The sequence below is a fragment of the Suillus bovinus genome (assembly GCF_016758785.1).
Source record: "Suillus bovinus strain UH-Sbo-P2 chromosome Unknown EDB93scaffold_81, whole genome shotgun sequence".
Classification (NCBI taxonomy): domain Eukaryota; kingdom Fungi; phylum Basidiomycota; class Agaricomycetes; order Boletales; family Suillaceae; genus Suillus; species Suillus bovinus.
Genome location: NW_024542137.1, coordinates 133,639 through 159,754, shown reverse-complemented (window position 1 = coordinate 159,754; position 26,116 = coordinate 133,639). Strand labels below are relative to the sequence as shown.

The 26,116-nt window shown below is 48.2% G+C and overlaps 9 protein-coding genes across 9 annotated transcripts; 7 read left to right on the top strand and 2 right to left on the bottom strand.

Annotated features, from left to right (window-relative positions):
* The first annotated feature begins 42 nt into the window (after window positions 1–42).
* Window positions 43–2,181, top strand: EDB93DRAFT_1174760 (general substrate transporter). The gene is made up of 6 exons (XM_041450456.1): window positions 43–63; window positions 121–575; window positions 627–796; window positions 822–923; window positions 948–979; window positions 1,014–2,181. The coding sequence occupies exons 2-6, from the start codon at window positions 340–342 to the stop codon at window positions 2,121–2,123; spliced, it is 1,650 nt and encodes a 549-aa protein (XP_041303147.1). The 5' UTR covers window positions 43–63; window positions 121–339; the 3' UTR covers window positions 2,124–2,181.
* Window positions 2,182–2,429: 248 nt separating this feature from the next.
* On the bottom strand, window positions 2,430–2,879 carry EDB93DRAFT_1093335 (uncharacterized protein; the record flags this gene model as incomplete). The annotated part of the gene is made up of 1 exon (XM_041446503.1): window positions 2,430–2,879. One exon carries the CDS (start codon window positions 2,877–2,879, stop codon window positions 2,430–2,432), a length of 450 nt encoding a protein of 149 aa, XP_041303146.1.
* Window positions 2,880–5,137: 2,258 nt separating this feature from the next.
* Window positions 5,138–5,290, top strand: EDB93DRAFT_1064938 (uncharacterized protein; the record flags this gene model as incomplete). Its single annotated transcript, XM_041444884.1, has 1 exon — window positions 5,138–5,290. A coding segment is annotated over one exon (153 nt), but the record flags the coding sequence as incomplete, so codon positions are not given.
* Window positions 5,291–8,842: 3,552 nt separating this feature from the next.
* EDB93DRAFT_885533 (uncharacterized protein) lies at window positions 8,843–10,353 on the top strand. Its single transcript, XM_041457815.1, has 2 exons — window positions 8,843–9,886; window positions 9,950–10,353. The coding sequence occupies exons 1-2, from the start codon at window positions 9,058–9,060 to the stop codon at window positions 10,252–10,254; spliced, it is 1,134 nt and encodes a 377-aa protein (XP_041303144.1). The 5' UTR covers window positions 8,843–9,057; the 3' UTR covers window positions 10,255–10,353.
* A 443-nt stretch (window positions 10,354–10,796) lies between these two features.
* EDB93DRAFT_1242856 (uncharacterized protein) lies at window positions 10,797–11,378 on the top strand (the record flags this gene model as incomplete). The annotated part of the gene is made up of 3 exons (XM_041452074.1): window positions 10,797–10,971; window positions 11,024–11,203; window positions 11,257–11,378. The coding sequence occupies 3 exons, from the start codon at window positions 10,797–10,799 to the stop codon at window positions 11,376–11,378; spliced, it is 477 nt and encodes a 158-aa protein (XP_041303143.1).
* Window positions 11,379–14,394: 3,016 nt separating this feature from the next.
* EDB93DRAFT_885376 (uncharacterized protein) lies at window positions 14,395–17,272 on the top strand. Its single transcript, XM_041457814.1, has 4 exons — window positions 14,395–15,569; window positions 15,625–16,569; window positions 16,630–16,776; window positions 16,825–17,272. Exons 1-4 carry the CDS (start codon window positions 14,520–14,522, stop codon window positions 17,053–17,055), a joined length of 2,373 nt encoding a protein of 790 aa, XP_041303142.1. The 5' UTR covers window positions 14,395–14,519; the 3' UTR covers window positions 17,056–17,272.
* Window positions 17,273–19,070: 1,798 nt separating this feature from the next.
* EDB93DRAFT_885334 (uncharacterized protein) lies at window positions 19,071–19,971 on the bottom strand. Its single transcript, XM_041457813.1, has 3 exons — window positions 19,813–19,971; window positions 19,226–19,757; window positions 19,071–19,173 (listed from the first exon to the last, which is right to left on the bottom strand). Exons 1-3 carry the CDS (start codon window positions 19,820–19,822, stop codon window positions 19,167–19,169), a joined length of 549 nt encoding a protein of 182 aa, XP_041303141.1. The 5' UTR covers window positions 19,823–19,971; the 3' UTR covers window positions 19,071–19,166.
* An 891-nt stretch (window positions 19,972–20,862) lies between these two features.
* On the top strand, window positions 20,863–22,797 carry EDB93DRAFT_1174681 (RAI1 like PD-XK nuclease-domain-containing protein). The gene is made up of 7 exons (XM_041450455.1): window positions 20,863–21,340; window positions 21,403–21,513; window positions 21,561–21,799; window positions 21,848–21,935; window positions 21,983–22,028; window positions 22,079–22,459; window positions 22,519–22,797. Exons 1-7 carry the CDS (start codon window positions 20,958–20,960, stop codon window positions 22,546–22,548), a joined length of 1,278 nt encoding a protein of 425 aa, XP_041303140.1. The 5' UTR covers window positions 20,863–20,957; the 3' UTR covers window positions 22,549–22,797.
* Window positions 22,798–23,082: 285 nt separating this feature from the next.
* On the top strand, window positions 23,083–24,984 carry EDB93DRAFT_1254885 (uncharacterized protein; the record flags this gene model as incomplete). Its single annotated transcript, XM_041453697.1, has 2 exons — window positions 23,083–23,238; window positions 23,440–24,984. The coding sequence occupies 2 exons, from the start codon at window positions 23,083–23,085 to the stop codon at window positions 24,982–24,984; spliced, it is 1,701 nt and encodes a 566-aa protein (XP_041303139.1).
* Window positions 24,985–26,116: the final 1,132 nt, after the last annotated feature.

The window sequence follows — 26,116 nt, the reverse complement described above, 5'->3', positions numbered from 1 at the left end:
AGTCCGCGTCCGATCAATCAGACAATTTGTTTAAGTCAGGCCCACCTATCGAAGCTAAGCCTTGTGAGTTCTGGTCGTCTTTCGCAACCATGATGAGTCTCTCCTTATGATAGGAGAAAGACATTTGTTCCTTACCTTAGCTACTGCCAGTAGCAACCTTCAAGTTCTCGGGAAACATCGCTTTTCAAACTAGTCAACAATGATGCGCGCAGTGCGCCAGTGGCCGAAATGGTCCAAGCAGGTATCACTCAAGATAACTATTCACACTGATATAAGGGCATTGTCCACTTGGGGAGATACGCTCACCCTCCCGTTCACGTTATATGCGCTCTCTACTCTATGATGGCCACGACTTTGAAAATGGAACTTCGAGATATCATTCAGTACCGCAATGCCTACTTTCTTGCATTTTCAGCGACCACAGGATACGTCTGCTTTGGTTGGGACATTGGTCTCATAGGTGGTGTGATCGCACTGCCATCATTTCAACAATATTTTGGCCTGCAATCGGAATCAGCCTCTGCAAAGGCCAGCTTGAGTGCTAATATAGTTTCGGTCCTGCAAGCGGGCGGATTGTGAGTGCAGTTCAGTTCCCGGTTTATCGCAATTAGACTCATACTAGTTAGCTTTGGGGCATTATTTTCGACTTACTTTGCAAACCGATTTGGGAGAAAGCCGGCTTTATTGGCTTCAGCAGTAATATATCTCATCGGAAGCACCATCCAGTCGATAGCTGGAGTTGGGACGTCGCCGGCTGTCGGGTTGAAAATTTTGTATTTCTCCCGTTTCCTTGGCGGTACTGGGGGTGGGTTTGATGTCAGCTTTGGTGCCAACCTACGTATCCGAATGTGCCCCGAGAGCCATACGCGGTCGATGCACCGGTAGCATCGAAGTTGCGGTGGGACTGGGAAATATGTTGGCTTGTGAGTGTCACTTCCAGACCTAAGACAATTTTACTGATCGATTGTATATAGTTTGGGTCAACTATAGCGTTTCTCTCAATATCTCACCAGGGACAAATGCAATGGCGGTTGCCCATCATCGCCCAGATGGTACCTGGGGCACTCTTCCTGTTTTTTATGCTTTTCCAACCCGAGTCTCCCCGTTGGCTTGTGGAACGCGGTCACTACGATAAAGCAGCTGCAGTCCTCGCATATATTGCGAGGAAAGACCAGGATGATGATGCCGTCGCACTGACTCTTAGCGAGATCCGCGCTGATTTCATCGGGAAGCAAAGACTACCGCTGCTCACACAATTCCGCAAGATGGGAGAATCGAAAATCATATTTCTGCGTTGCATTATCGGTTCTCTCGCCACCTTTTTACAGCAGTGGTCCGGTACGAATGCAATTAATTACTATGCTCCTGAAATATTTGCCGGCCTCGGTTTCTCATCTACTTCTTCGACGCTATTTGCTACTGGCATATACGGTGTCGTAAAATTCGTCGTCGCGTGCACAACTCTTGCCTTTGTTATCGAAAGTTGGGGTAGGAAGAGGACCCTGATTTATGGTGGTCTAGCGCAGGGCTTGATGATGCTATGGATTGGCGGGTACGCTGGTGCTCATCCAGACCAGGGTGTTGTGCCAGGAACGTACGTTTCTATTGTTGCCTTATATCTATTCGGCGTTTTCTTCTGTTTAGGCTGGGGTTTTACTCCCCTTATCCTCGGCTCTGAAGTTGCCCCAGGCCATCTCCGTATGGCTGCCATGTCCCTCGCATCTGCAACTACCTGGCTGTTCACCTACATCATCGCTCAAATTACGCCCATCATGCTAGACCACATTACCTATGGGACCTTCCTCCTATTCGGCGTTGCTTCATTTATAATGGCAGCATGGGTATATATCTTCATACCCGAGACGAGTGGGTATCCACTGGAAGATATTAAATATCTATTTGAGAAAGATATCATTATTCGTTCGCTGCAAGATGCGCCTGGGGGCAAGATCTTCCTTGGGAAGCGCCGTGCCGTCTCCGTGGAGGAGCTTAAAGCAGCCGATACACTTTCGATGAATAGTCCCAAGGAGATTTTGGAGGAGCGCTTGGAGGATACATCTGCGCAGGCTCATTCCATTCGGACGTCAAATTCACGAAGGGGTGATGATCTTCTTATCATATGAACGCAGTTTATTGCGGCAATTAAAGGGTATATTCCATGTTTACCGCTACACGTTTGTAAGATAAAGGATTAGATTTTATGTATTAGTTATCTAGGGTGATGTGACTATTCGCAGGAACCACCGATTGAAGCTGCATTCAATAACGAAACACCAACCACAATTCATTAACGACGAACCCTTGAGCATTCCCATCGACACTGTTGACGTGCCCACCGCACGTTCGGATCAAGATGATACCGGAGATCGTAGAAGGACCACCAATGTAATTGGTGGCCGACAGGACCGCGAAGACAATCAAAAGTCCCCCTAAGCCTTCCTAGCAACCAGAGCCGCTCGATGCGCCTGTTTGCATGAAGACTTTCCATTTAGATGCCTCTTTAAAGCATCAGGGCGAGTAAACGGGTGTCGGCAACCCAGGCATGAATATTCAGGAGCACGATGTCTAAGACACTGCCGGTGGCGTGCAAGGTCGGTGGCACTGTTACAGACCTGCCTGCAGCCGTCGAGCAAGCAGGGAAATAAGGTTTGCTTGGGTTCACTGGTGCTCCTTTCTTTGATCGATGCCGATAGCTCATATCCAGAGTCATCGGTTCCATATGTAGGTGTGAAAGTATCGGATGAGAAACATTGCTTGCGAGGGGTAGCTTTCCGCTCGTTTCTGAGGCATATTTGCCTTTGGGTGGTACCCCTCGGCGGAGCTGATGCATTCCAGTCTTTTCCTCGTGACCGCAGTCCGGGTGCCCAGAACCCTGACATTCGAAGAAGTTGGAGTACATGGAAGGGAAAGACTTGATTTTATCGTAACCGCCATCGGGGGTAGAAGTATAGCCATCTTCAGAACCGTCGGACCATGATATGGAGCCGAGAGAAGAAGAAGCCGAGGGCGTTGGTGAATCCTGTGTGACGCTATGCAGCTGCCATGACATTGTACTATCTGTCGAATAAGCGCAGTCATCCATCTCGTCATCGGCATCGGATGAATGATCATCACATTGGGTGGCAATTGGTTCGTCAAAAGCTGCGCTATCAATTCTATGACGTGACTGGAACGCTGGAAAATTCCCGCAGTTCAGACTCGGAGACGGGGTGTATGGGCGTAGGGAGTTGACTTCACTTGGTCTCACAGACACAGCACCACGTCTCTCTTCATAGGATGAACGACGAGGACGATAACCAGGCCTGTCCCATGTTATTCCCATATCAGAAGGTGAGCTTTCTGTCACACCGTCGAGGTGATGAGGTCGTTTCTGACCAAAACACTGTGTATGCGGGCAATTACGTGAATCCCAGGCACGAGCCACAGCATCGTAAAGCTACGAGACATGAGCGCATCATTCATACACAGATTATTCAGCTTACATTGTCCGGGAACTTGAATGATGCTAGCTCTTCATCCATGGTAGCAATGTCGAAGTGGTTCTCCAAAATGCTATTGTAATCAATGCTACAGTCGAACGTAGTCACCAGGCACGTCGATGTGAGTGGGATCATCGTGAACGAGAGCTGTTTGGATATCGCAGAGATGTGCATTGGAACAAGAGGAAGTGAACACGACTTTATACGTCACTCTGGATCATCTGCATCATGTAAAGCACTTTGTTAGTCGCGACAAAGCGTTCAATCGATGCATCTAGGTATAAATACATCTCGTCCTAAAAACATGTAAGTGAAAATATCCAAGGAAGTTGAGCATGATTTACAGCCATTGTTTCAAGCCTTTCACTGATCCTGACATGAGGATGAGAAACATTAGTAGTGCAGAGACATTCATCGTGACCAAATCGAACAAAGGAATTCACCAAAAAAAGGTTGCGAAAAGGTCCCTTTCAAATGTGGGAAAAAGTGAAGTTGATCATGAATGAACTGTTCAGGCTCGTCCACCTTGTGTGATATTTGCATTGTCCAGATCCACCGACGATCCAGCATCCACGGGAGTCTCGAACGGATGAGTAGTTTTTGGATAGGAAGATGTTTGATGGCAAGAGCAATCCAGGAGTTGGAGGAAATAGTAGTACGTAAGGTCGCTCTGAAAGAACACGACATATTGAGCAAATCTCTGCGCCCGAGCCAATATTAATGGCTAGCCAACAACCCGCATCATATATATCCGCGAAATGGATATCTCATTGAGGCTCTCAACTCTATTTGCGAACCCCATGACTTGGCGTTTGAAATTGTGCTTGTAACGAAGGATTGATTCTGTCTCATTATGATGGGAGGGGCGTTGCATCATTATCAAGCAGTTTCCATACCGCAGTCCGTCCATGGAAGGATATATGGACCTTGTCCCGAGTTGTGTGAATCCATTCCCCTTCATTTGTGAAAGGGTGACTGGGCGGTAAGCGCGGGAAGTTATGTAGAGTGTTCTAATAGGTTGAAATGTGCCGACCCGTTGAGACATCGTATACTCACGAACATCAACCCTTAGCATGAGTATCAGACGAGATAGCGACCGACTCCGAGGAGGGAGCATGCAGCGTCCCTGCAATCCTTGACTGCAACTGACATCTGGCCAAGTGCACAGATTACCACATAACTCGAAAATTTGTCCTGAATCATAGTTCTGAGTCCTGGTTCCTGGATGCATCAATTCGGTCACTCACCACTGTTGATTATTTTAAGATAGGTAGCATGCTTTTCATAACATCGACGGCGAATTCAAGTTAGGCTGTGTCAGCTGTGATACTGGTAGTACTTGCTCTGAGTGGTCCAGAATAAGTTAGCGACACCGCTAGGACAAGGATATGTGCATACTGGCGTGCCGCCGAAGAATGTGAACTGTATGATGGTGCGATAATATTATTTTGCTCAGCGCTGGGCTTGTGACAAAAGGCCCGAAGTACTTGCCTCTTCTGTCCTAAGAGCGCCTAATACTCTTTCGCTACCACCCGATGGTCCGTGCGCAATTAACCACCCACTATAAAACTCGACTACTCACAAATCTGATTCCTCATACTTACCTTGATGGCACGGATCTCTTCATGTCTCAGGTTTTTGGGCTGTAGGGACCTTTCATAGCACGGCGACCCTGTCCTCAGAGGGTAACTGCAGTTTGTGTGAGCTTCGGTTCATGCACTGTCTCAATATTTTCCTGTCCCACCACGGCCACTCTGGCTGGGTGGGCCTTTTCTTTGCTGGTAAAGCGTCCTAACCCTAACCCTAGTATGTGTTCGAAAATAGACAACTGTCAATGAATTTGATCAATCCTATCCATGATGCGACTCGACCAAACACCAGCACATTGATTCACAGCCCAGCTGCTAGTTCACTTGAACAGATACTCCGAGTCACCATCATTTATAAGGTAGAAACTGTAACCTATTAGATCATCATATTTTTGCTGAACATGCACATATTCTTCGGTCTTGCCAGTCGGCTGTAGTAACGCGTCGACGGTTATCGCCAGTGGCCTAGCGCGCCGGCCTACACGCATCGCCTTTTGGCATGATCTAGGAACACGGAACCTAAGGTTTCTGAAATTGTTAGGACGATCCGCCACAAACCAATGGAGTATCGAGCTCGGTGATTGCCCATGTTTTTCAACAAGTCAGGCTCCCGCGAGCGCAAAATGATGGAGTCCATGCGGTGCGGGCGTTAATTGCTCCTCCTGTCAGCCTTATTCTAATTGATATCAAGTGGCTCGCATGGCTATGGTGGAGCGAGTGCGCCCGCTCATGCCATCCTAGTCTAGTTCAAAAAATGACATTGACATATCAACGATTTCGGCAAACTGGTGGAGTTCCATCTGAAAAGCAATTTGCTCAACGGCGCTCGAGCGCCCTTTATGAACCCAAGTTGACGGAATATGCCGTGTTTAATCATGACCGAGCGCAGATTTGTGATTACAGAGGGCTTTTCAGCGCTCAGAAAAGGTTCGGGTTAATTTAGCAATCTAAAACTCCGGCCAGGAACGATGACTTACACCCAAGCTGATGCTGAATTTCTCACCTGTTCTCATAGTGATGTTTGTAATTTCGGAAAATCCGCCCTCTCTGCGGTGATCAAGATCGGTGCTCCTTCTAGCTTTTGGTTCTATACTGAAGATGGGTATGGGTGCGTTCGGGGGGTACGGCGAAAATGCGCATTTGTCGCAGACGGCCTGGCCATCAATTGCTAGCGCCTTGTCAGTGCACGCATAGCGAAGTCCCCTGAAAATCTTCAATTGAATTGATCCGAGTCGCCTTCTTTCTGTCGGTATTTTTCCTCATTTCTTCCTATTCATTCTCATGAGTCTCCTATCTCCAGGGGCGCAAGGATTTATGCTCCATTGCAACGAAGGAATCACGACACAGCGGTACAACCTGGTCAATGATGTCAGTACTATTATTATCCTTTGGTGTGAAAAGGTCTAGTGCCGGAAACACTCTCGCTTTAGCACACGAACGGCACCGATAATCCGAAACGCATACAAAGATAACTTTGATCGCAGGCTTGAAGTTCACTCGGAGACCAGCATCTGGTATTCCTGTGCCACGTACTCTTTCCCACGAGCCCCGAAGAGCGATGGTAGTATTCGCAGCAACGAATGGACGCCCTTAATATTAAATCAAAGTTTATTCCACTGATGCGGGCGAACTGCCTCAGGGCTATGTCGCTGAATTTCACTGGTATTGACTACATTTTACGAGTAAGTTCGAGCTTACGCGTCTCACGGCTGACTCTTAACTTGTCAGCATGATATTATGAGCTTTTACTGACTCAGGATGATGACAGGCTGACTCAACTTCCCCGTTAATTGTTTTGGAATCTGGGGTTATCCAAGTACCGAGGTTCCACCCTCAGCGGAAGGCGACTATGGCTCAAATCGATTTTTCTTATTATAGAGAGCCTTCTTTCTCAAAAGTCACAATACTCGAACGACCCCCCTGCGGTACTATTTTTAAATCCCGATGCGGCGCTAATTGGAGGTTGGCACAGCGTCCTACAGCGTGCACAGCCTGAACGTCGGCCAAGTGGAAGTCTGCCCATCGATTTTCCTCGTGTTCTACGTTCGAAATAACAATGCATACCACATGCGGTGCACCGAGCATGTCTAGAATGCAAAAACGCGATATGAATGAGAATTACCCTTGAAAGAACGGCGCGTGGCCAACGCTCTCGCAAGGCACGTTTCAGGGCACCACCGATGGGTTCCATTAAATACTCGCACACTAAGAATTACATATGGTACCGAGTCACCGCTGGTGGTTGCGAGGAGGGAAGTCGCTAAGTATGGGCTGAAATACCCGTATTCTAGTTTTTGCAGAATCGAAATGATTTCTTGATTGGCAACGATGGGGGGTAACGACGATGGTACGATGATGTCCTTCCAAGATGTTCATATAACTTGTCTTACAATTGCTTGTCCTGTGCAACCATCAATGCATCATCCTCGATAATCGCCGGGGATCGAAGACCTTTTTATTAATTGCGGCAAGGTCCGCGTGTTTGACAGGACAACCCCCTGATAACCCCAGCTACAGGAGAACGGTAGAGAATGCTTCGTTTGTCGATCCTGCTACAAGTAGTAGGCGACGTAGTCACACTGCCTCACAAAACATGGGAGAACGCATCAGATTGTACCTCGGAAATTGGGTCGCATGATGTACATTACAATGAAATTCCTATTTGCAGTGATATTGCGTTGAATTCGAACTGATCATATATGTTCTTTTTGATGTTCTCGCGATTGCTGATGAACGAGGCGGTGCATCGATATGATCAGGGCATGCCAAACTGCTGTATACATGAATTTCATTAAACGAGCCGCTTCTTGGCTGGGTCATGGCTATGCATAACGTGCAGCCAGGCCAGGGATCCCAATGCCGCAGCCGCATTCGCCAATTCTGCGTTCCGGCGACCATGCACGTTTACCTCGTCGATCAAGAGAATCGTATAAACCCCCGGTCATTGCGGTAATGCGTTTGAAACGAGAGAAACGACCTGCAACTTAATCGGACTCTATAGATGGCTTTGACGTACCGCATCGAGTACGGAAGAGCGTTGCGGGAGAAGCACTCGGGGCTCCAGGAACGGCGTTCGAGAGCGAGCGAGCGTAACTTTCGCGGGTATTTCGATCAAAAGGTGATGGATGCGCGTAAGGAGTCGATGACAGATTTCATAACACAGGGCATTGCCACAGCGAGGACCATGTGGTCGCAGAACGAGAGCGGCTGCAAAAGGAGTTTGGGGATAGGGATCGACAGCAGAAGAGTAAGTTTCCGATAGTCGGCGCGAGGGAGGAACCTAAGTCAGGACTAGACACATTGTCGACACCCCTAATTTAGAGGGTGATAGACTTTGAATACCGCGATCGATATATCATGGGGAGGGGACGTTTTTGATGTACGTAACGAAGTATCAAAGAAAGATTTATTCAGTAAACTGTCAGGTTGCACATGGGTCAATGGTACCTAACGTGCCAAAGACCATCATACGCCGACAAGATTGATTACCGAATAGTCTGATCGGCATATTGAGAACGACTGGCTAGACAAAACAAGATTCGAAGAGGATGCGACGGCAACGTAACTTGATGCAAGCAGAAACCAGACGGGAATTTCCGAGTCCAAAGATTGATGGAGGGGCCGCCTTTGTCGGTGGACGTTGCCGAAAATAAACAATAAATTACAGCCGGATGAAGCCATCGGAAACAGATTCCAAGTATGGATATGTAGTCCGGCCGAATATACATGTATAGCGGAGGTTAAAAAGACCAGGCACTATTGATGCCAATAATAAACCTATTGGAATTCTCACAAAACCTCTACCTTCCCCCTCTGACAAGCGTCAATATCTTTCTTATTCCTATCCTCATCCTTCTTCAACTCGTTATTATATTTTTCAAACAAACAATCAGCGTCTTTTACTGCACAGCAAATCGGCCATCCCGATCTATCATCTCTCTCTCTGTGCTGCAATTTATCCCCTACACCACCAATACCTTTCACGACAGATGGCGCTACTTCGCTCAGAATCAAACACATACCTCAACGACCTTGATTATCACTCCAGCAGTCCTTCAAACAAGCCTTTGAACCTAACCGCAAATACTCCTTTTGAATCTTACGAGTTCGGTCATCTATCTCCTCCATTCCCCCATACTCCCTCATACAATGGATCCTATCAGAACTCTCCTTACTCTGGTCATTCAGAGCTCAGCTATGATCCAGACGGTCCAGAGGCTTTTGGTCTCTTCGAACCAGATGCAAACAATGTAGTTTCTCGCGACGAATATGACCCCTCCGAGTACGATCCACCAAACTCTTCCGGTTTGCTCATGTTTCAAGGAGAATACATCCCTGACGTTGATCACAACTCGCTTTCCGTCACTCGTGCTCCTTTCGATAACCGTCCTCCAAATGCTTTCGATCATAGTTCTCCATCTAGCAACGGAGCAGGAGATGAGCCGCGCAGTCGTGCTTCTTCAGTATCTTCAAACCCACAAATTCCCACGTCATCCCCACGTCTTGATATGGCTCATTCATTCGAAAATCTTCGTTTTGAATCGCCCCATTGGCAGTCCCATAATCTTCCCGGAGATCGATCCATGTCTCCTCCAAGAAAACCCCAGTCTCCACCTCAACTTTTGATTCCTGATAGCAGTCCAGCCGCCCGTTCATTGTTTCCACAGGAACCCCCAATGATAAACGCCCCAGACGGCGATGGTGGTTTTACATCCAGTGGTCCACAACTGCACATTGTTCCTGCTACACCCATAAGTGGCGGTGGAGCGGCTTCACAAGCGGTCCCTTTTCAATCTACCCTGAAAACTCTCCATCAAGGCAAGTTGACTCCGTGATGGATCTTGTTTATTTCGGGAATCTCTAACTTTCCTTTTATATTTTGTTTGCGTCTTACGTCCGAACAGGATCAACGCAAAATGCGCCACAGCAACAGGCTGCGACCCCCCCTTGGGATCAGCAACAAATTCAGCATACCGAAGGATCTCAATTACTCGGGGTGTCACAACAGGGTGCACAGCAATTCTCGCACAGCCACTCTTCTCATACACAGGGGCTGTCCGGTCTCGGTCACCATCCTGATCCTACAAATACCAGCTTCTTGTTCCCGGGTACCAACCCCCGCATTCGTAGTAAATCCGATACTTCATCTTCTTTACGTCCAACTTTCTGGGACTCTTCTCTCATGACCCACGAACAACTCAGAGCCATCAATAGTTCTGCTATCGACGACAACGGCACCGTCAACCTCAGTGACGTCCTTCCGCAGCACCAACAATCGCAGCATCCCTCCAGCGCAAGTGCTAATCAATCATCGTTCAACAACACCCAGCAGTTCAACTTCGGGACTCCCAACGCTCCATCCAACATGAACTATCTCACCCCTGATGCCATGGCAGCTAACCTTCGCCGATCCAAATCTGACAGCGGCTCACGCCCAACCCACAACCGCCTCTCACGTTCTGAAGACATCTCTCATTCCTCTCCTCTGCTCTTCCCTCCGTCATCGCACACGGATCTCATTAACCGTCAGTATCTCTACCCCCAAGAGACCGTGCAATCCATTCGCATGCACAACCGTCGGGCATCATCGGGCTCACGCGGTGGGGGTGACGGCAGCTGGAGTGGGATGTCATCTAACCGCCCAAGCCCGTACCCCAGCCCATCAGCCAGTCCGCGTGTGCGATACGAGGATTTACCCAGTGTCTCTCTCGCTGGACGTCCTCAATCTATGCTTCGCCCAGACCCTGCCCAAACCATGGCGAGCCAGATCTCTGTCACAAAACAAACTGTGACTAGTGAGCGCACAGCTGGCGCCAGCCACCGGCGCCGCAAGCAGGATGCCAACTTCCTGTGCCCAGTACCTGGTTGTGGCAGCACGTTTACGAGGAGCTTCAATCTGAAAGGTAATTAAATTTAATGTCGGTTCGTGCAGTGATATTGACGTATCTATTTAAGGACATATGCGTTCACACAATGAAGAACGACCATTCCAGTGCAAGTGGCCGGGATGCGGCAAAGGGTTCGCCAGACAGCACGATTGCAAGCGACATGAACAACTTCATTCGAATTATCGTCCTTTCACGTGCGATGGCTGTAACAAGACCTTTGCGCGAATGGATGCCCTGAACAGACATTGTAAGTGCTGTGTCTTCTTCATCATAATACATTGCTTATCGAAATTTCTATAGTACGTTCTGAGGGCGGTGCTGACTGTCAACGAATTCTCGATGCTGCAAAGCAAGAGACTGACCGTGGCCCTGTACCCAAGACCGAGGAAAATGGGTGGAGTAGCATGAGCGTCATGGTATGATGCTCTCCAGACTCCCATCCTCACCATCTCGATACGCGGCAGCCCCTCTAATAACTGACTTGATATGTCTAATCTACATCCCATACATTTCAACACCAAGACTGCCTACCATATTCCTGGGACGCTCTGCGGATTCTCCCTTGACGAAAGATTTTTGTTATACTACCCTTTTCGGCTTCTTGTCTTGTCATTTATCATGTTATTGATGCAACTTCGTATGCTAGTCATCGTACCTAAGTATCATTGTAGTGTGCTTGCTCCGCTCCACCGTTATTATTTGTTCCCGTTATCCTCATCCCTGTAGCGTAGTCATCCTAGATACGGCGGACGTCGGTCTGATCATCATGTCGTATATTTATACAATGGAATCAAAATTTCAACGATCAATCTCGTTCGAGCATTTCATTACATATGGCGATGTCTACGGAAAATCGAGCTCGAACTTGGAAGATTTTTTTCATGACGTTTACCACAGGCAGGGCTGTACAACACTAGCGTCAATCATGAGCACTGCCTCGACCGATCAAACAGCCTGGCAATCGCAAAAAGTTCAAAGTTCAAAACGGAACGGACCGGGATACCCTCGGCTTTACACTGCCCCCGATGAAGACGCTACTTGACTAAAAGCGAACCTTGGAAAACACGCCATGATTCAATCTCCCCATCAGAGCTCACGTGTGACTCGTTCCGCAACACGGAGAAGTTTCGAAATAGCACTATGTACATAGTTTGCACAGCCGACGGGATGCATTGTTTCGAGGCACAATCGCGATCCGTGTGGCGTTGCTTGTGGTCTGCATTATCATTGACAACTTATTTAAATATTCGAACGTCGCGGGACTATCCCCGTCGTAGCAAAAAGCCCGCGGCCACTTGCGGGAGCGTGATGCGACAGGGCTGGCCTGTGTTAACGACCGAGATGTTGGCTATAGGGAAATCGAGTACGAGCCTTCGACGATGACCATTGCAGTTGCGCTCATAATTTGATGCGTGCTTGTATAGCCTACAATTTAATTATGAATGCACAGAGTCAAGGTCCGAGATCTCTGGGCCACAGTTACTTGAAACGCTTAGACTGACGGTGCCGCAGTATTCGTGGTAGTAGCGTCCCATGGGATAAAAATGTCAGCTCAATAGCGCTGTGGCATCACAGGCTTGAGCCAATCTGCTGAGCCCTGTATGAGCTTCGTAAATGACATATCCAGGGTACTTACGTTTTTGACGTTTTGCACACGACGATCCTTTTCGAAATTCGGGTGCTCTTCTGCTATGGTTGACAGTGGTGATGCGAAGGCTTGAGATTCCCCGGGCACAGGAAGGATAAATTGATGGCGGCATTCTGCCGCAGTCATGACGGAGCCAAATGCTACCGAGCTGAGATCGGCAGCCATCAACTAGACATCGTAGGAGGTGCAGTGTACTACCAACAAATCAACCTTGGTATAAATTTTTTTCAGGATCAAGTTCAATGACAAAAAGAATTCCAAACCCGAGAAATATCATAGGGAAGAGATACGACATGAGAAAGCTTGGGTTAAGATACCCCTGAGTGCCTCCGCAATTGAGCTTGAGTTCCATGTCCTGGAATATCGGAGTTAAAATTAGTCTTGTGCAACATTGACAGCTCACAGAGATTGACTGATGGAACACCGCCCCGTGAACTAGAGATAGATGGCCTTGTTTTCTTTGGAGTATAGTCTTCGTTGGTCGACGAGGGGGTTGCAAACCAGATTCGACATGAGAAAGTCTGTATAAGACGGCCCCTGAGTGTCCCCGCGAAGATGAGTCATGGCATGCCGAGAAGTGATGTCGAGATTGACTAGCACGTAGAGCTTAGCAGGCCATTCGGCGCTAACATGTGTGGCACAAAACTAAACGCGCCTAACGGTTTTCGATGATTATGCAAATGATGTCAAAAACTGTTGCAGAAGTCGTAAAGTCAAACGACGGCATACTGTCGCCATTGTTCTGACGTTGGGGAAACGATAACAAAGTTCGGAGGCCGCATTCTCGACGCATTGATGTGATGTGCCCAATGGACAATCTTGACCGCTGTGGCTCTGACCTGGGGAGGCACCGACTTATCGAACAATTTGGGGTTGAATGCCGATTAGATAAGCCCTTTACCATGACACTGCAGATCGTAGGGTGCGTCTTCGAGCTAGTCCTCATAAAAGCAAAGGTACCGGAGCCCCTACTTTGGCCTCTGGCTAGGCTGTGAATAAACCATGACCTATTCATGTTTGTATTGGGAAAGTTGCTCAGATAGCCTGAATAATTCAACCGCTACTAAAATCAGTCTCGTCGAAGAAATGTTAAGGAGTAGACTGAATTCCGACCTGGGCGTGGATTTTGGACAATGTCAATCAAACCTGTGTTGACACCTTGCAGGCGCTAGCCCTGTAGTTTTATCAAACCCTGCAATTTGACTCGTTGTAGTCCGCCGACCCTGTGTTCCAGAAAGGCTTGGCGCATTGACCTGAGATAAGTTAGTATATGATCGCCTATTCTCCCTATTTGATATGTTCGACCGCATGCAGCATAACATCCAGATCTACCAATGAGGGACTAGCTGCGAGGTCTGAAGTAGACGGTGCTTGGATGGCTGATGAGATTCGATTGCGAAATGATTTTGCGCTTGAGTTGAATGGGACTTCTACAAGCTCGAGTTCACGGAAATGGCGACTTGTCCCGAGATTCCCGGCTAATGTCCATGTTAATCACGGAGGACTTGAATAGTATTCTCCGTCTGCATCGATGGCGAGTGAGGGAAAATAGCTCAGTTGACGGGGCCCGGGGGCTAATGATAGTCACTCGGGGAGCCGCATCTGCTGTTGAACTCACCTTGGTATTAGGCCTCAGCTCATCTGACCAGCACCAACAACAATAGGGTTAGATTGGATGAGGATAGCTGCCAGTTATTCAACCACCACGAAGTTGAGGACTCCGCCTTCCACGCTGTCAGATATTGGGTATTGAGAGTTTGCGAGAAGAAAATCGAAGTGATTATATCGGGGTGTTCCGATTCTTCACGAAGAACATCAACAGCAAACCAAGTTCAACGATCGTTATTCGGAGAAGAACGACGGCCGACATAGGATCAAAAATACTCCCTGCATATACAGTGACACGATCCATGACATGACATCCTATTCATCTTTGCATAACGGGAGCGCTTCTACTTCCGCAATTTTGAATCAAGGTCACTTTTCATCATTCAGCGTACCCCAACCTCCAAGGACAGCCATATATCATCCCCCCATCTTCGCGTCATCTTCATCATCTTCAAATCCAACAAATGGTTCACGACCTTTCAAGGCCCCAGCTCACAAACATGCACATCATCTGCACTCTATCCCTCCAAGAGAGAAATCTACCCGAACTCTCATAATAGATCATATGTTATGGGTTCATGGCCGAACCCGATTTACCCAGGCCCGTGCTGAGCTTGGAATGACCGACCGAACAGGAGGTCCTTCTTCGCCTAATTATCGTTACCGCGAACGCCCAGAGTCATATGAGGAAGATGACGACGTTTCAAGCGATGGTGAAAATGTTGAAATGCTCAAAGCCAGAGAGGGTGGTCCAAATCATCCTCATAATGAGGATGAGGACAATCGTCGGCAGAAACAGGACTTGACCCTGGCAAGGACTCTAAGACTCCGTGCTATTGGTCTCGAGAAGGTCGTCACATCAATGCTTGACCAGCCTCCTCCTGTGCACCCAATCCTCGACGACGATCTGAATACACCACCCACATCCCCACAGCGCCCAGAATCACAACAATCACCTCAGCGTGGAGCATCTAACCACCCGCACACTCTTCCGAATGGTGTTCGTTTACGGTTAGCGTTGGGGACTGTCATCAATGATTTATTTGCACGCCAAGCACCTACCCCTCCATATCGACATCATCATCACCCTCCACCAATTATTGTTTCCAATAATTCAGATCAGGCGTCTTCAAATGGTCGAAGTCCTGGAAGCTCTCCTGCAATGCAGAAGGCATCGCCAGTATCCGGGACGGGCAGTAGTATGTCCTCTGGGCAAGGAGTCACTGGTCGCATTCCTCCATCAGTCGTCCTGCTTTCGCATGTCTCAGCCGCGGCACTTCCTCAGACATCTCTTATACCTATGGCCGACTTTCGTGCATCTCCTACAATGCAAGCACCACAAATGGTGCAGTCTCATGTGAGTTCCCAATTCTGAGATTGAAGTATCTATTATTGACGATGCTACCTTAAAGAACCGAAGGTCAAAGTTCATGCCCAGTAGCCGTGTATGCGCCATGTACATGCAGGGCGCCGACCCTTCCACTGCCAATTCACCCCCCGGCTTGCGGTGCCCACGACATCTTCATACTGGATGCGAAATATGCGTTGAAGCTAAACACTCTGTCAAAGCACCAGGCGGGTCTGGTCGAGCACGCCCACCATCTGCTGTAACGAGCGCCAGAAACTTTGGACAATGGGAAGGAGGATTAGGCGGGTCGAATGGAAGTATGGGTGACAGCGGAGGTGGTATCGCTGGCTGGCAAGATGGCCCCGGTGTTGGATCGGGCTTGGCTCATCCAGGTGTAGATGGCAGCGTATTGCGTCGGAAGTCGAAGTGGTGCATGACTGATTCTGAACGGGAACAGTTTGGTGCTGGCGCTGGGAACACTCGGTTGGCAGAGCTCATTCCACGCTTTTTAAGGCTTTCTGCCCTCGTCGCAACGGAACTCGGAGAAGAGCTTCGCGATGATGAATATGAAGGCGACTGGCAACGGGGTACAGAGATGTCTGTTCAAATGCCAACATCACCTCTGCCCTCGTCCCGGAGATCTCAAACCACTGAAGCGCCCTCTGCGCCTCCTTTACGACCTTCGCGAGAATGGTACATGCTCCTTGCGGGCTTGCTCTCTCGTGCTACCTTAGAGGGTTATCTCACCGGAGGATGGTGGGGTCTGGAGGCTGTCGAATGCCTTCTATCAGTTGGCTTGGGCATCACTGACGATGGGTTGGGTCAAGTCGATTCACCAGACGACGAAGACTCTGCATTTGCATGGTTTGACCCAGACGACCTGCCTGGTCTCAAAGAAGCGACAAAAATCATGTTTCCTGCATTGCGAGCTACGCGAAACGGCACGCCCATTCGAAGAGAGGGCGCCGAAGCTGAATTTGAAGCTGAAATGGATGAGCGCCTCAGAAGGGTGAGATCTTTGTCTTAACCAAGGATTTCACAAGATTGCTGACATTCTATTCTTCCCTAGTTCTATGCGATACCGTCTTTGACGCCGGATCTATCTACCCACATGGAAGATCTAGCGTGGCACTACCCTGCTGAGCCTGTTGAAAGGGCAGCATTACGCTTCTGTGAAGCAATCGCAAAGTGGCGTGGTAAACCTGAACTCGAAACCGTGCGTCTTCTTTCGCGTACCTGTGACGCTGTGGCTAATATCGTCTAGTACAAAAAGAAACCACCAAAGGATGTAGGAGCATCTAGCATGACCATCGAAACTCTCGTACATTCCAATCCAACGAGTCCTGTGATGGGAGGGTACTCAGTTCAGCCATCGAGGTCCCCAAGGCCTGCCATTGAAAAATATTTCATTGTACCGCCGTCGTACATAGGAAGGGGCAAGCGCAGGAGAGCGCTCGATGAAGCCGAATCATCTAACAAGAGGGTCCACGGGTGATGGCACGTCGTGCACGGACTTGTAGCATTCTATCCCGTTGACTTCGTACGTTTGCGCGGCATAGTGATGATATTTATTTGCAGTTTTGTTGTTTGTACAGTATATTGTTATTCTGTTTGTTATGCTTCAACTCGTTTACAGTGCGTACATGAGTTATTTCACAGCTCCAATTCAAATGCCTCTACTCATCATCTATGCTATGGATATTTTCGCGTCTATGTTGACTGATACCGGAGGAACTACAGTATGCGTCACCCGATCGATTCTGTCACTGCGTTTGAAGGATCCATCAGTTTTGTTGGGTGCGTGATCCGTTCAAGTTACTTCCTTCTTTTGCTCACCGATCAATCATTCTAGACTTCAAGATGTTCATATTTAAAGTTGGACACTTTTCACAACTGAGACACGTTCTTTGTGGACGCGGCTCATCGTAGAGTGCATGTATCTCTCTGCATCTCCTTGACAGCGACGTGAGCCATATTTGTATTTATGCTGATCCAGTTACCCCGTCATGCTTGCGTTCTCCGTCTTCGTCGACGAGTAGGTCTTTATCTGCCTTCTGACCTCGACTTCCTACCATTAACCGGTATCAAAGATATAGGGGCCCATTGGTCGAGACACGTAGAATGGGGCGAAAAATGCAGTTCGTGAAAACCTCGCCGCTGAAATTTGGCGTAACACTTAAAGTGATCAGAGCCTCTATCGCCGCATCTAAATATTCTCTTCCGCTCGATCTATGATCATAAATTTAGGTCCACGGTGTCACATGCAAGTCTTGCTTGTCCAGCCATAAAATGGTTCCGCGGAAGCATTTATTTGCTTCCATCGTTGATCGGGCAGTCGATGGGAGGGGAGAACCGCTATCAGGACCTGGCCCTTGGGCAGCTGAGATTTTTCTGTTGATGTTGGCGTCTGGAACGCTCAACTCGTCATTGGTCAAATTTCAAAGTGTGTACACCCGAAACTGATGCTACAGCACCGCATTCAATGTCTGAAACAGTCACAAACATATCTTCGAGAGTCTCCACCTGCGACGGAATTCCCCTTTGTAACGTTTTGATGAGCCATTCGCTCAAATATAAAAGCGTGTCCTTACTTTGCGTGTCTTCAATGAATTAACTTCCACTCACTCATCCCCGTTGAACTCGTTATAAACTTTATATAGGTATGTTTTTATTTTTTCATATCTCCACAGCAAAATGATGATGGCCATGAAACCATTCGCATCGTATCCATCTTGCAGCGTCGCTGATATCTCTGTGGTGACGATATCATCCTACAGGGCTGTCAGCTTTCATGATCATGTTATGTAACTGAAGGGCTCGAAAAAGCTGGAACATGTTACATGTGAGACACCTCCGTGGATGAGAACATCCCTTGTTACTGATAAGGGTGTCCTCGGTGTAATCCGTAGGATGCCGTTGAATTGTTCGGCGAGATTAAACTTCTATTGTCTTTGATAACATAATGCTCAGCTCGAAATCCGAGGCATCGCGCTGTCCCTTGGATAAGATAATAAAAGGCATGGCTCAGCTAACCCTGAACTCTTTGTATTCATGACTCGACGCTATATGGAGGACAGAACAGTTTCGAATGAACCTTGGACAGCAACAGCATGTGGATTTGAAGACCGTGTTTCAGCTATCAAGAACGCTAGCCAAGGCTCAAGGGCTATGTTGGAACGGGTATCTCACCAAAGCAGTTTGAACTGCTTTGCATACACTCCGTTCTCGTTGACATTTTTGACATGAAGAAGCTTGTTACGAGACGAGGTCGGATGCGAAATCGATGAGCATCCCTGTACTAGTACATGCCAGCGCGATCACGTACATAGGCCTAGTCCATCCAAAAATCTTCCCAATTTCGATCACACCTAGATTGCAGAAGCAGCTTGGTCCAGCGGTATTTCGAATAGGCATTTAGTTTCTTTACATAATAATCAATCCAGTATAAGTGACACGGTGTAAGTGTAGAATAGAATATGTGTAGTTGTCCTGTTATATAGGACATATGTAAGTAATATCGTGTCAGAAATCGTTATTATCATCGAACTGGCTCTGAATGGGGCCTAAAAATACATAAAATGTAGAACTCGTGTAGTAGTATGTTCATTATATCCTACGGAGTTCAACGATAAGCATCGATTCTAATAGACTAGCGTATTGCTCACCATCTTGGTCGGATTTCTCTTTCAGGATAGAGGTTCATGAGAAGTTGGTCAACCCTGTACTCCGACTCTTTTTCGGATTGTGAAGGGCGGTAACCTGAACTTGGTACACCCGTTTGCGGTCTCCTATTTTCCGTGCCTCTCGTAATGCGAGGAGCTTGCCGAAAATCAGATCGGTGGTCCCGTTCATCTGGTATTCTCCTGTCAGACAGGTTCGTCCCACCCCGTCGCATCCCAAACTCGGGTCCCCTCTCAGGTCGTCTCATCTCTGATGTCTTGCGCCTTCTCTGTTCCTCTTCAGCTGATCTACGAGCCATGGCCATCTCTTGTAAATAGTGCTCTGTCTCGCGCGCTCGGGTGGATGCGATTTTGTATGTGCCCTCACAGTAGAAACCTCCGGGGACACCGCGACATTGGTAAACACCCTTGACGGTTTGCGGGTTATTAGCGTAGGAGCAGTCTCGTTGAGTGCACTTGTTGTGGAATGGCGATGGCCATCCGGGAGGAAGGGCAGATGTTTTAGGCTTCTTCGTAACTATATCAGTCGGGTTGTTAGTGTCTGGATGAAGAAGTAGACAGCGAGCACTGACAGAAAATCATGACGGGAATCGTGAGTGCGTAATAGGATGCAGAGGGGAAAAATTGAGGGGGTATATGAAGTAAGGTTAGTACTTATGAGAGCATAGGTACATGCTAATGACCCACGGCCCCCCGACCCGGACACGCAGTCACTTCGTGTTTGGAGTAGTAAGGACAGAGCGGTGCATTGGTGACTGATGCGGCATGTTTCGTCGACCTAGCGTTACGTGTGCACCCGTCCTGCCAGATCGCCGAAGATACAAATCATATGTCGGATCACGGGTGATAAGTTTTGGTAATAGAAAGTGCCGGGGCCCCATCACTGCTGGACTAGTGACGATGCGACAACAAGATTGAACAGCTCAAGTTGGCCTTGGCGAGCCTCGGGTAAATGTCGAATGACACGTCTCAATGCTAATAGAGTAACTTAAGGAGAAAGATGACGGCATTTTTTTACAATAAGGCTAGCATTGAACGCAATCAGAGTGTGAATCTCACTTACCTGCACAAGCTAGCCATGATTTCAGGGCTGCTAGCCCGAGTGAAGCATTTTGCAGACCTGTTTGGATGACAAGATTGGGTCGAGAGTTCCTCCAATCATGGAGTTCCAACGAACGATAGTTACGATTCTGGAACTTTGGTCGAGACTCTCACGGTTCTCACCAGGGCTCATGCCTATACAATTAATTGTAGGTAAAATGTGTCATGGGCGTGAATCAGCGCCAGGATACCGGGCTACATAATACTTAGTACAACAACCCTTGGCTGACGTTTAGGTGACGCGTACGCGCTTAAGCATTCATTACAGTTCAACGGACTCCCGGATTCGATGGATCATGACATTGGGCTCACAGCAGGCCCATGTGCACGCAAACTGTAAAACTTCAATGAGGCCTGTCGAACTCGGTGATTTTCTGGAAATTAATTCAAAAGGGCTGTTCAGCACGTTGCCTTTCACGGCACAAGACGGAGATGAGCCATTCGACGAGCCCGACTCGGACTTGTGTGATGATTCTAGAGCAAAATGCACCTTACTCCTGCCATTGCTGCCAAATGAGAATATTGCTTATACTTGCCAGTTGGTGACCTTGTTTGGCAAAAGCTTCTGAAATAAACAAACAACCTTGACCGCCAACTGCAAGTAATAACAAATATAATGGCTCTTAAGCGGTCTGCAGAGGATGATCCCTCGCCAACCGGCAAGGTGGCTAGAGCCAAAATAGAAAGCGATTATTCTCTTACCTTCCCAAGCCTATCACATCCAGCCTCACATTCACCCGCGTTTCAGCGCCCTAGTCAACTTATCACGTTTTCGTATTCACCCTCTCGCGTTCTACAATTTGACGACTCTGCATTGCGCTATTTCGTCCATCCACCGCATGGTGCAGATCTCAATCACGGATACAAAAATTGGACACGGCGTCCGGAAGAACGTGGACGCATCGATGGTCTATTGAGTGCGTGGTCACGGTTCAAGAAAAGCCTCAATGGGCAAAATCCCGAGATTGGAGTGATAAGCTGGAGAGGAGTTATGACCAAGTGAGATGTCATGCCACTCGCTGTATGATATGTTTACCTGAGGAATGCTTTTGGTGAGAGAGAATATTGACAGCACCTTACGAAGAGCGAGATGCTTGGGAGCTCAACGTGATGTGTGTCGACGGTACTATGTACTTTGAGGAGCATCTATCAGATGCAAGACTAAAGGAAAAGTGAAACTTTTTTCTGTCTTGCATGTGTTTTGCTCACCTTGAGGAAGGAACGACCTGGAACCTCGGCAACTACTTCAGTCTTACTATGGATATTCTTTTGAATCTTTTTGCACATCGTCGACTCCCAACGAGCGTAACCAACATGCCTCTGGTTCCTCCTCTGATACCTTGGGCGCTGTTGGTTGGGGCGGTGATGTAGATACCAATGTTCAGTGGTGCAGTGTTGTTAAGACGAAGTTGGGCGATACACGGATCATCATTGGCGGAGAAGTTGACTGCGTCCGAGGTATGTGCCAATTCGCGTCAATAGATATGGAGACGTCATTTGTTGCAGGACGATATATGGGGAATACTGACAACTTCGTTGAACTCAAAACTTCACTGTCAATACGTGGCCCACAAGACGAGACCAGATTTGAAAAGTGAGTCTACGATTCAGATGCCTAACCTTGCTGAGACTGTGCGACAGAAAGCTTTTGAAATTTTATTTCCAGTCATTTCTGCTAGGAGTTCCGGTATGCAAAATGACACTAAAACAGGACCTTATAAATACACCGCATTACAGGAGATCTTTGTTGGGTTCAGGAAGCCATCAGGATATTTAACGACTACGCAAGTCTTCCAGACTGTACAGATGCCTCGCCTGGTTCGAGGAAAGCCTGGCGCCTGGGATCCCAACGTCTGTTTAGCATGGGGAGACCAATTTTTAACTTTCCTCAGGAACACCATCAGAGAAGGCTCAAGTACTAATGTCTGGCGTATCAAATTCACGCCAAAGAAAGGTGTCTCTGCTGTTTTGCTAGACGATGTGTACGTCAGGGACGTCGAAGGAGGGGAAGATCGCGTCGGATTTCTTCCAAGATGGTATTGGGAAGAAATGAATGTCGCCGACGCGCATGGCTCAGAATTTAGAGCCAAAACAAGGACTGAAGGAGCGTCTTCCAAGGTAGGAACGGTCGTAGTGCATTTTCGACGGAAAGTATGAGCTAAAATGGGCGTTTTCAGATCATATGCTCACCTGATCGAAACTCATAACTGTCAGCTGGGTTACAGTTATTCTCGCGAGAATGTCTTTTAGACCCACGTGAACTCCGGTTATCTTACCGTCAACCAGTTTGTATCTTGTTATCTCCATCCCGTGTCGTGCAAGCGGCCGATTCATACCGATCAACATAACCCACTTAGACGATATGGTTCCTCTCCAGGACTCACTACACGCTCCTGATCAATGTGAAGGAGGAAAGTGTACATAAAAACGATGACTTTCTCGTTGAACGTGAAGAATATTTCTCTGTGAATTCTGAACCATTATTAGCTATTTCTGGGTAAAAACAGGCACAAACCGGCGGGTGCGGCTAAATCAATCCGTGGGAATTCGGATGAATAAGACTAGCGCGTCGTCGCGCGTGCCCCATTCCTTAACGCGCTCCCCGACGTCCCACACATCGACCAGTTTCCTCTCTTGGTCATCTGTAACAGTCCCCAGGTCGTAAGACTGACGCTCTTACTGTGATATATTGTGCTTTATTCTGTATATAATCACTATAAACTCCCAACGACGCGCTCCTTATGGCGACTCCGTCGTCTTCGGTGACCTCAGCGTCCCCTCCAGCGTCCTACTTACAGGCTTACAGCCCTTCTACATCGATGGATGTGGATCCAATAGAGAAGGAAGATAGACTGAAAGTTATTCAGAAAGTCATGGCGAGCACAGAACTTTCGATGGTGAGTCATTTCATTTCAGACTGAGCACTTCGCGGGACGCGTTGGCAGACAGCCATTCGCGCCAACGATATGAAAAGGCACTCAGAGTATCATTTACTTTGTGGTACTTGTATACCGGATCCCCCGCTGAGATGGCTGTGTGTGGGGCGCGGTCGTGATATAATATGAGAATGCTAACATACCCCTCTCTTCCTCTCCTAGGTGACGCGCAATCTTCGCGCCCGTTTGTCGTATGCCTCATACAAGGCTACCCATAATATTCCTCATGTCAAGCTGATCGACCTCGAGGCGAAAACCCGTGCCCTGGCTGCTGCCCCGCCGCGCCTGATCGGCACTAAGCGCAAGGCTACCGCCGGCAATAACTACTACAACAACCCCGCTACACAGGGCACAGTCGCAAAACGTGGAGCTATGGCTCCTCCCGCCGTATCTGCGACTTCTGCTCCATCCGTTCCTCGTTCCCACTATCCCACGACTGTGACAGGTTCTAGCCCCAACGCGACTCAGAGCCTGTTCACCACCCTCCTTGGACCTCCTCCGTCAAAACAAGCTCGGACAGTTCGCAACTCAACAGACCCTCCTGTCCAGGCAGCCGCTCGCTCGACTGCCGGATCTCGGTCCCGGCGATCGGACCGTGCGTCTACTGTACGCAGCATAGCAGAGAGCACCCGCGCACAGTCCCGTAGCCGCAAAGAGGATACTACTCGGTCTAAACCCAAACGGGGCGACAAGGGCAAGCAAAAGGCATCCGTGGCAGACTCGGCGGATGTAGAGAGGCAGGCTGTGGCCACCTTGACATCGCTTCTCCAGTCGCGTCCTTCCGTAGCTAGCGTGTCGTCTCCGCGGTCCACGCTCTCCACCGCGTCTGATGCGAGTTCGTTTCAGTCTCTGTCGCAATATGCACAAAGTTCTGCTCGCACAACGACAGCAGCAACCTCGCTGCTGCCATCAGCCGAGTCATCATTTAGCATGCCTCGGGCAGCTACTCCACCCCGTAACTTGGGTGACAACATCTATTCGACGCCTCGCGCAGATGACGAAGAGGCAGCCAATCTCATGCTTTATCTACATACATCACCGTCGCCTGTACGCCCTACAACCACCCGGGACAGGGATACTCAGGATATTACAGCCTACAGAGCCCTTGGAAGCGGTTCCACATCTCTCCTTACTAAGGGAAAGGTCCTTTTTCCAGGCCAGGACAATAGAAGCTCGCTGAGATCAGAATGCGGCTTTACGTCAGAGACTTTATCTTCTAGCCAAGATAGTACGCAGCCTTTGAGCCAGCCATTGCGATTAGATGCCGCTCCCTCTGGATCTCTCGCGCCTGCGCCATCTTTAGAGCAAATAGTTATTCCACCCACCGCTACTTTGGGTGCTGAATCCTCATCATTGTTGCCATCTCCACCTTCACCTTCTAGGCGTAGTGATACTTCGAACGGTCATTCGGGCTCGCCATCAAACAGCCTTCACGCCCCACCCACTCCGGGCAATGTCCCATTCAATCTCAATGACTTTATCAATGTCTCTCCCTCCCCTGCCTTTACGGCCGCACCACGTGCAGCAGTATCTCTCAAATCTGGTCCAAGTGCTAACCTGCGTGCGGACGTCGGCAGAAAGCTCTTTGAAGAGGAGCAGCAACGGCACCACTACCAAGGCACTCATGGCACCATCAGTGGTTTTACTGACATCCATCATGATAGAGGCGGCGTCCTCGGTGCTAGTATCGACCTCGCAAGCACTTGATTTATCTTTCCCATCCCCAACGATTGGTTCCTTTACGTGTAACGCACTTTCTATGACGCATTCTTTCTTCATCAATCATGCGGAATCCCTGTTGTATCAACATGAAGAACAGACTCCCTTGTATCTACCACTCAACCCGGCTGGACGACCGCGCTGCAATCTATCCACTTGTTGTCGGTTTTTGATATTAACCGCAAGGCATGGATTCATCAGTATTGGGCATCATAATTCAACATTCGCAAATTATCATTGCTATCTATTTTCACAGCTCCCATTTCCTCATTTACGGTTGGATTATGACCTGTTGAATTTGCGTTCATAATGATTTCTTTTCTGTTATTCACTAGCCTTGTTGGAGAAGCATCATAAACTCCCTGTCACCTTTGTGAATCAAGTCAGTCATCCGCTGGATGCACCTATTTATTCCATCGTCCATCTCTGTCCATCTTTGGGGTTGTTTCTTCTATCCCGTTCATCCTTGTTCTCTTATCTGACATGGTAATTTATTAACACGGCCAGACTTGTTTGTTTACCATGTTTCTGTATCGCCATGTGTTAATACTGTTTGCACCGCAAACACGTAACGTTTCTTGACTTGTACAAACTATCTCACTTTCTAAACAGGAATTCAATGTCCACACATTAACAAAACTTTCTCCTTGATTTCATGCGTGTTTATTATCTTACGTGTGCTGCATAGTGCAGCAGCATAGAACGAGCGTATCCGCTCTATCACACCTCGATTGAGATCAAGAGTTCTTCGAGTGAGTGTTTGTATATATCACACCACGTTCATCCGAGTGCTACAATTAATTTTGCCAGTGTGCTGCAACACCGTCATAAAGGTTGTGCAGTATACGCACGTACCAGAGCAAGGAGGTTTCCGCCATCAAGGTAGCGCATGTGCGCAAAGGCATGGTCCAGTGTAGATTCACCGGCTCGCGCATCGTTTTTGGTCCTACTAAAACAACTGCGGGTTTGAATTTTAGTGAGAGTTCACCAGTGGTCGTCAGCTCTAACAAACTGCATCCCTACTAGTTGGATTTCCACATTGTTAGCTGTGACCTTTTGTCCAAAACTCACTGCTCCACTGTACAACCATGAATGTAACGGGCCACATCAGTCCCCTTTG

Bases quoted from the DNA above. Each gene is read 5' to 3' on its own strand.
- EDB93DRAFT_1174760 (XM_041450456.1), top strand. From the start codon at position 340: ATGATGGCCACGACTTTGAAAATGGAACTTCGAGATATCATTCAGTAC. The intron at 797-821 runs GTACTGGGGGTG...GTTTGATGTCAG, and splicing joins TTTCTCCCGTTTCCTTGGCG to CTTTGGTGCCAACCTACGTA. The intron at 924-947 runs GTGAGTGTCACT...TCCAGACCTAAG, and splicing joins ACTGGGAAATATGTTGGCTT to ACAATTTTACTGATCGATTG.
- EDB93DRAFT_885533 (XM_041457815.1), top strand. From the start codon at position 9,058: ATGGCGCTACTTCGCTCAGAATCAAACACATACCTCAACGACCTTGAT. The intron at 9,887-9,949 runs GCAAGTTGACTC...CTTTTATATTTT, and splicing joins CCTGAAAACTCTCCATCAAG to GTTTGCGTCTTACGTCCGAA.
- EDB93DRAFT_885376 (XM_041457814.1), top strand. From the start codon at position 14,520: ATGACATCCTATTCATCTTTGCATAACGGGAGCGCTTCTACTTCCGCA. The intron at 16,570-16,629 runs GTGAGATCTTTG...ATTCTTCCCTAG, and splicing joins TGGATGAGCGCCTCAGAAGG to TTCTATGCGATACCGTCTTT. The intron at 16,777-16,824 runs GTGCGTCTTCTT...AATATCGTCTAG, and splicing joins GTAAACCTGAACTCGAAACC to TACAAAAAGAAACCACCAAA.
- EDB93DRAFT_1174681 (XM_041450455.1), top strand. From the start codon at position 20,958: ATGGCTCTTAAGCGGTCTGCAGAGGATGATCCCTCGCCAACCGGCAAG. The intron at 21,800-21,847 runs GTATGTGCCAAT...CATTTGTTGCAG, and splicing joins AGAAGTTGACTGCGTCCGAG to GACGATATATGGGGAATACT. The intron at 22,029-22,078 runs GTATGCAAAATG...ACCGCATTACAG, and splicing joins CATTTCTGCTAGGAGTTCCG to GAGATCTTTGTTGGGTTCAG.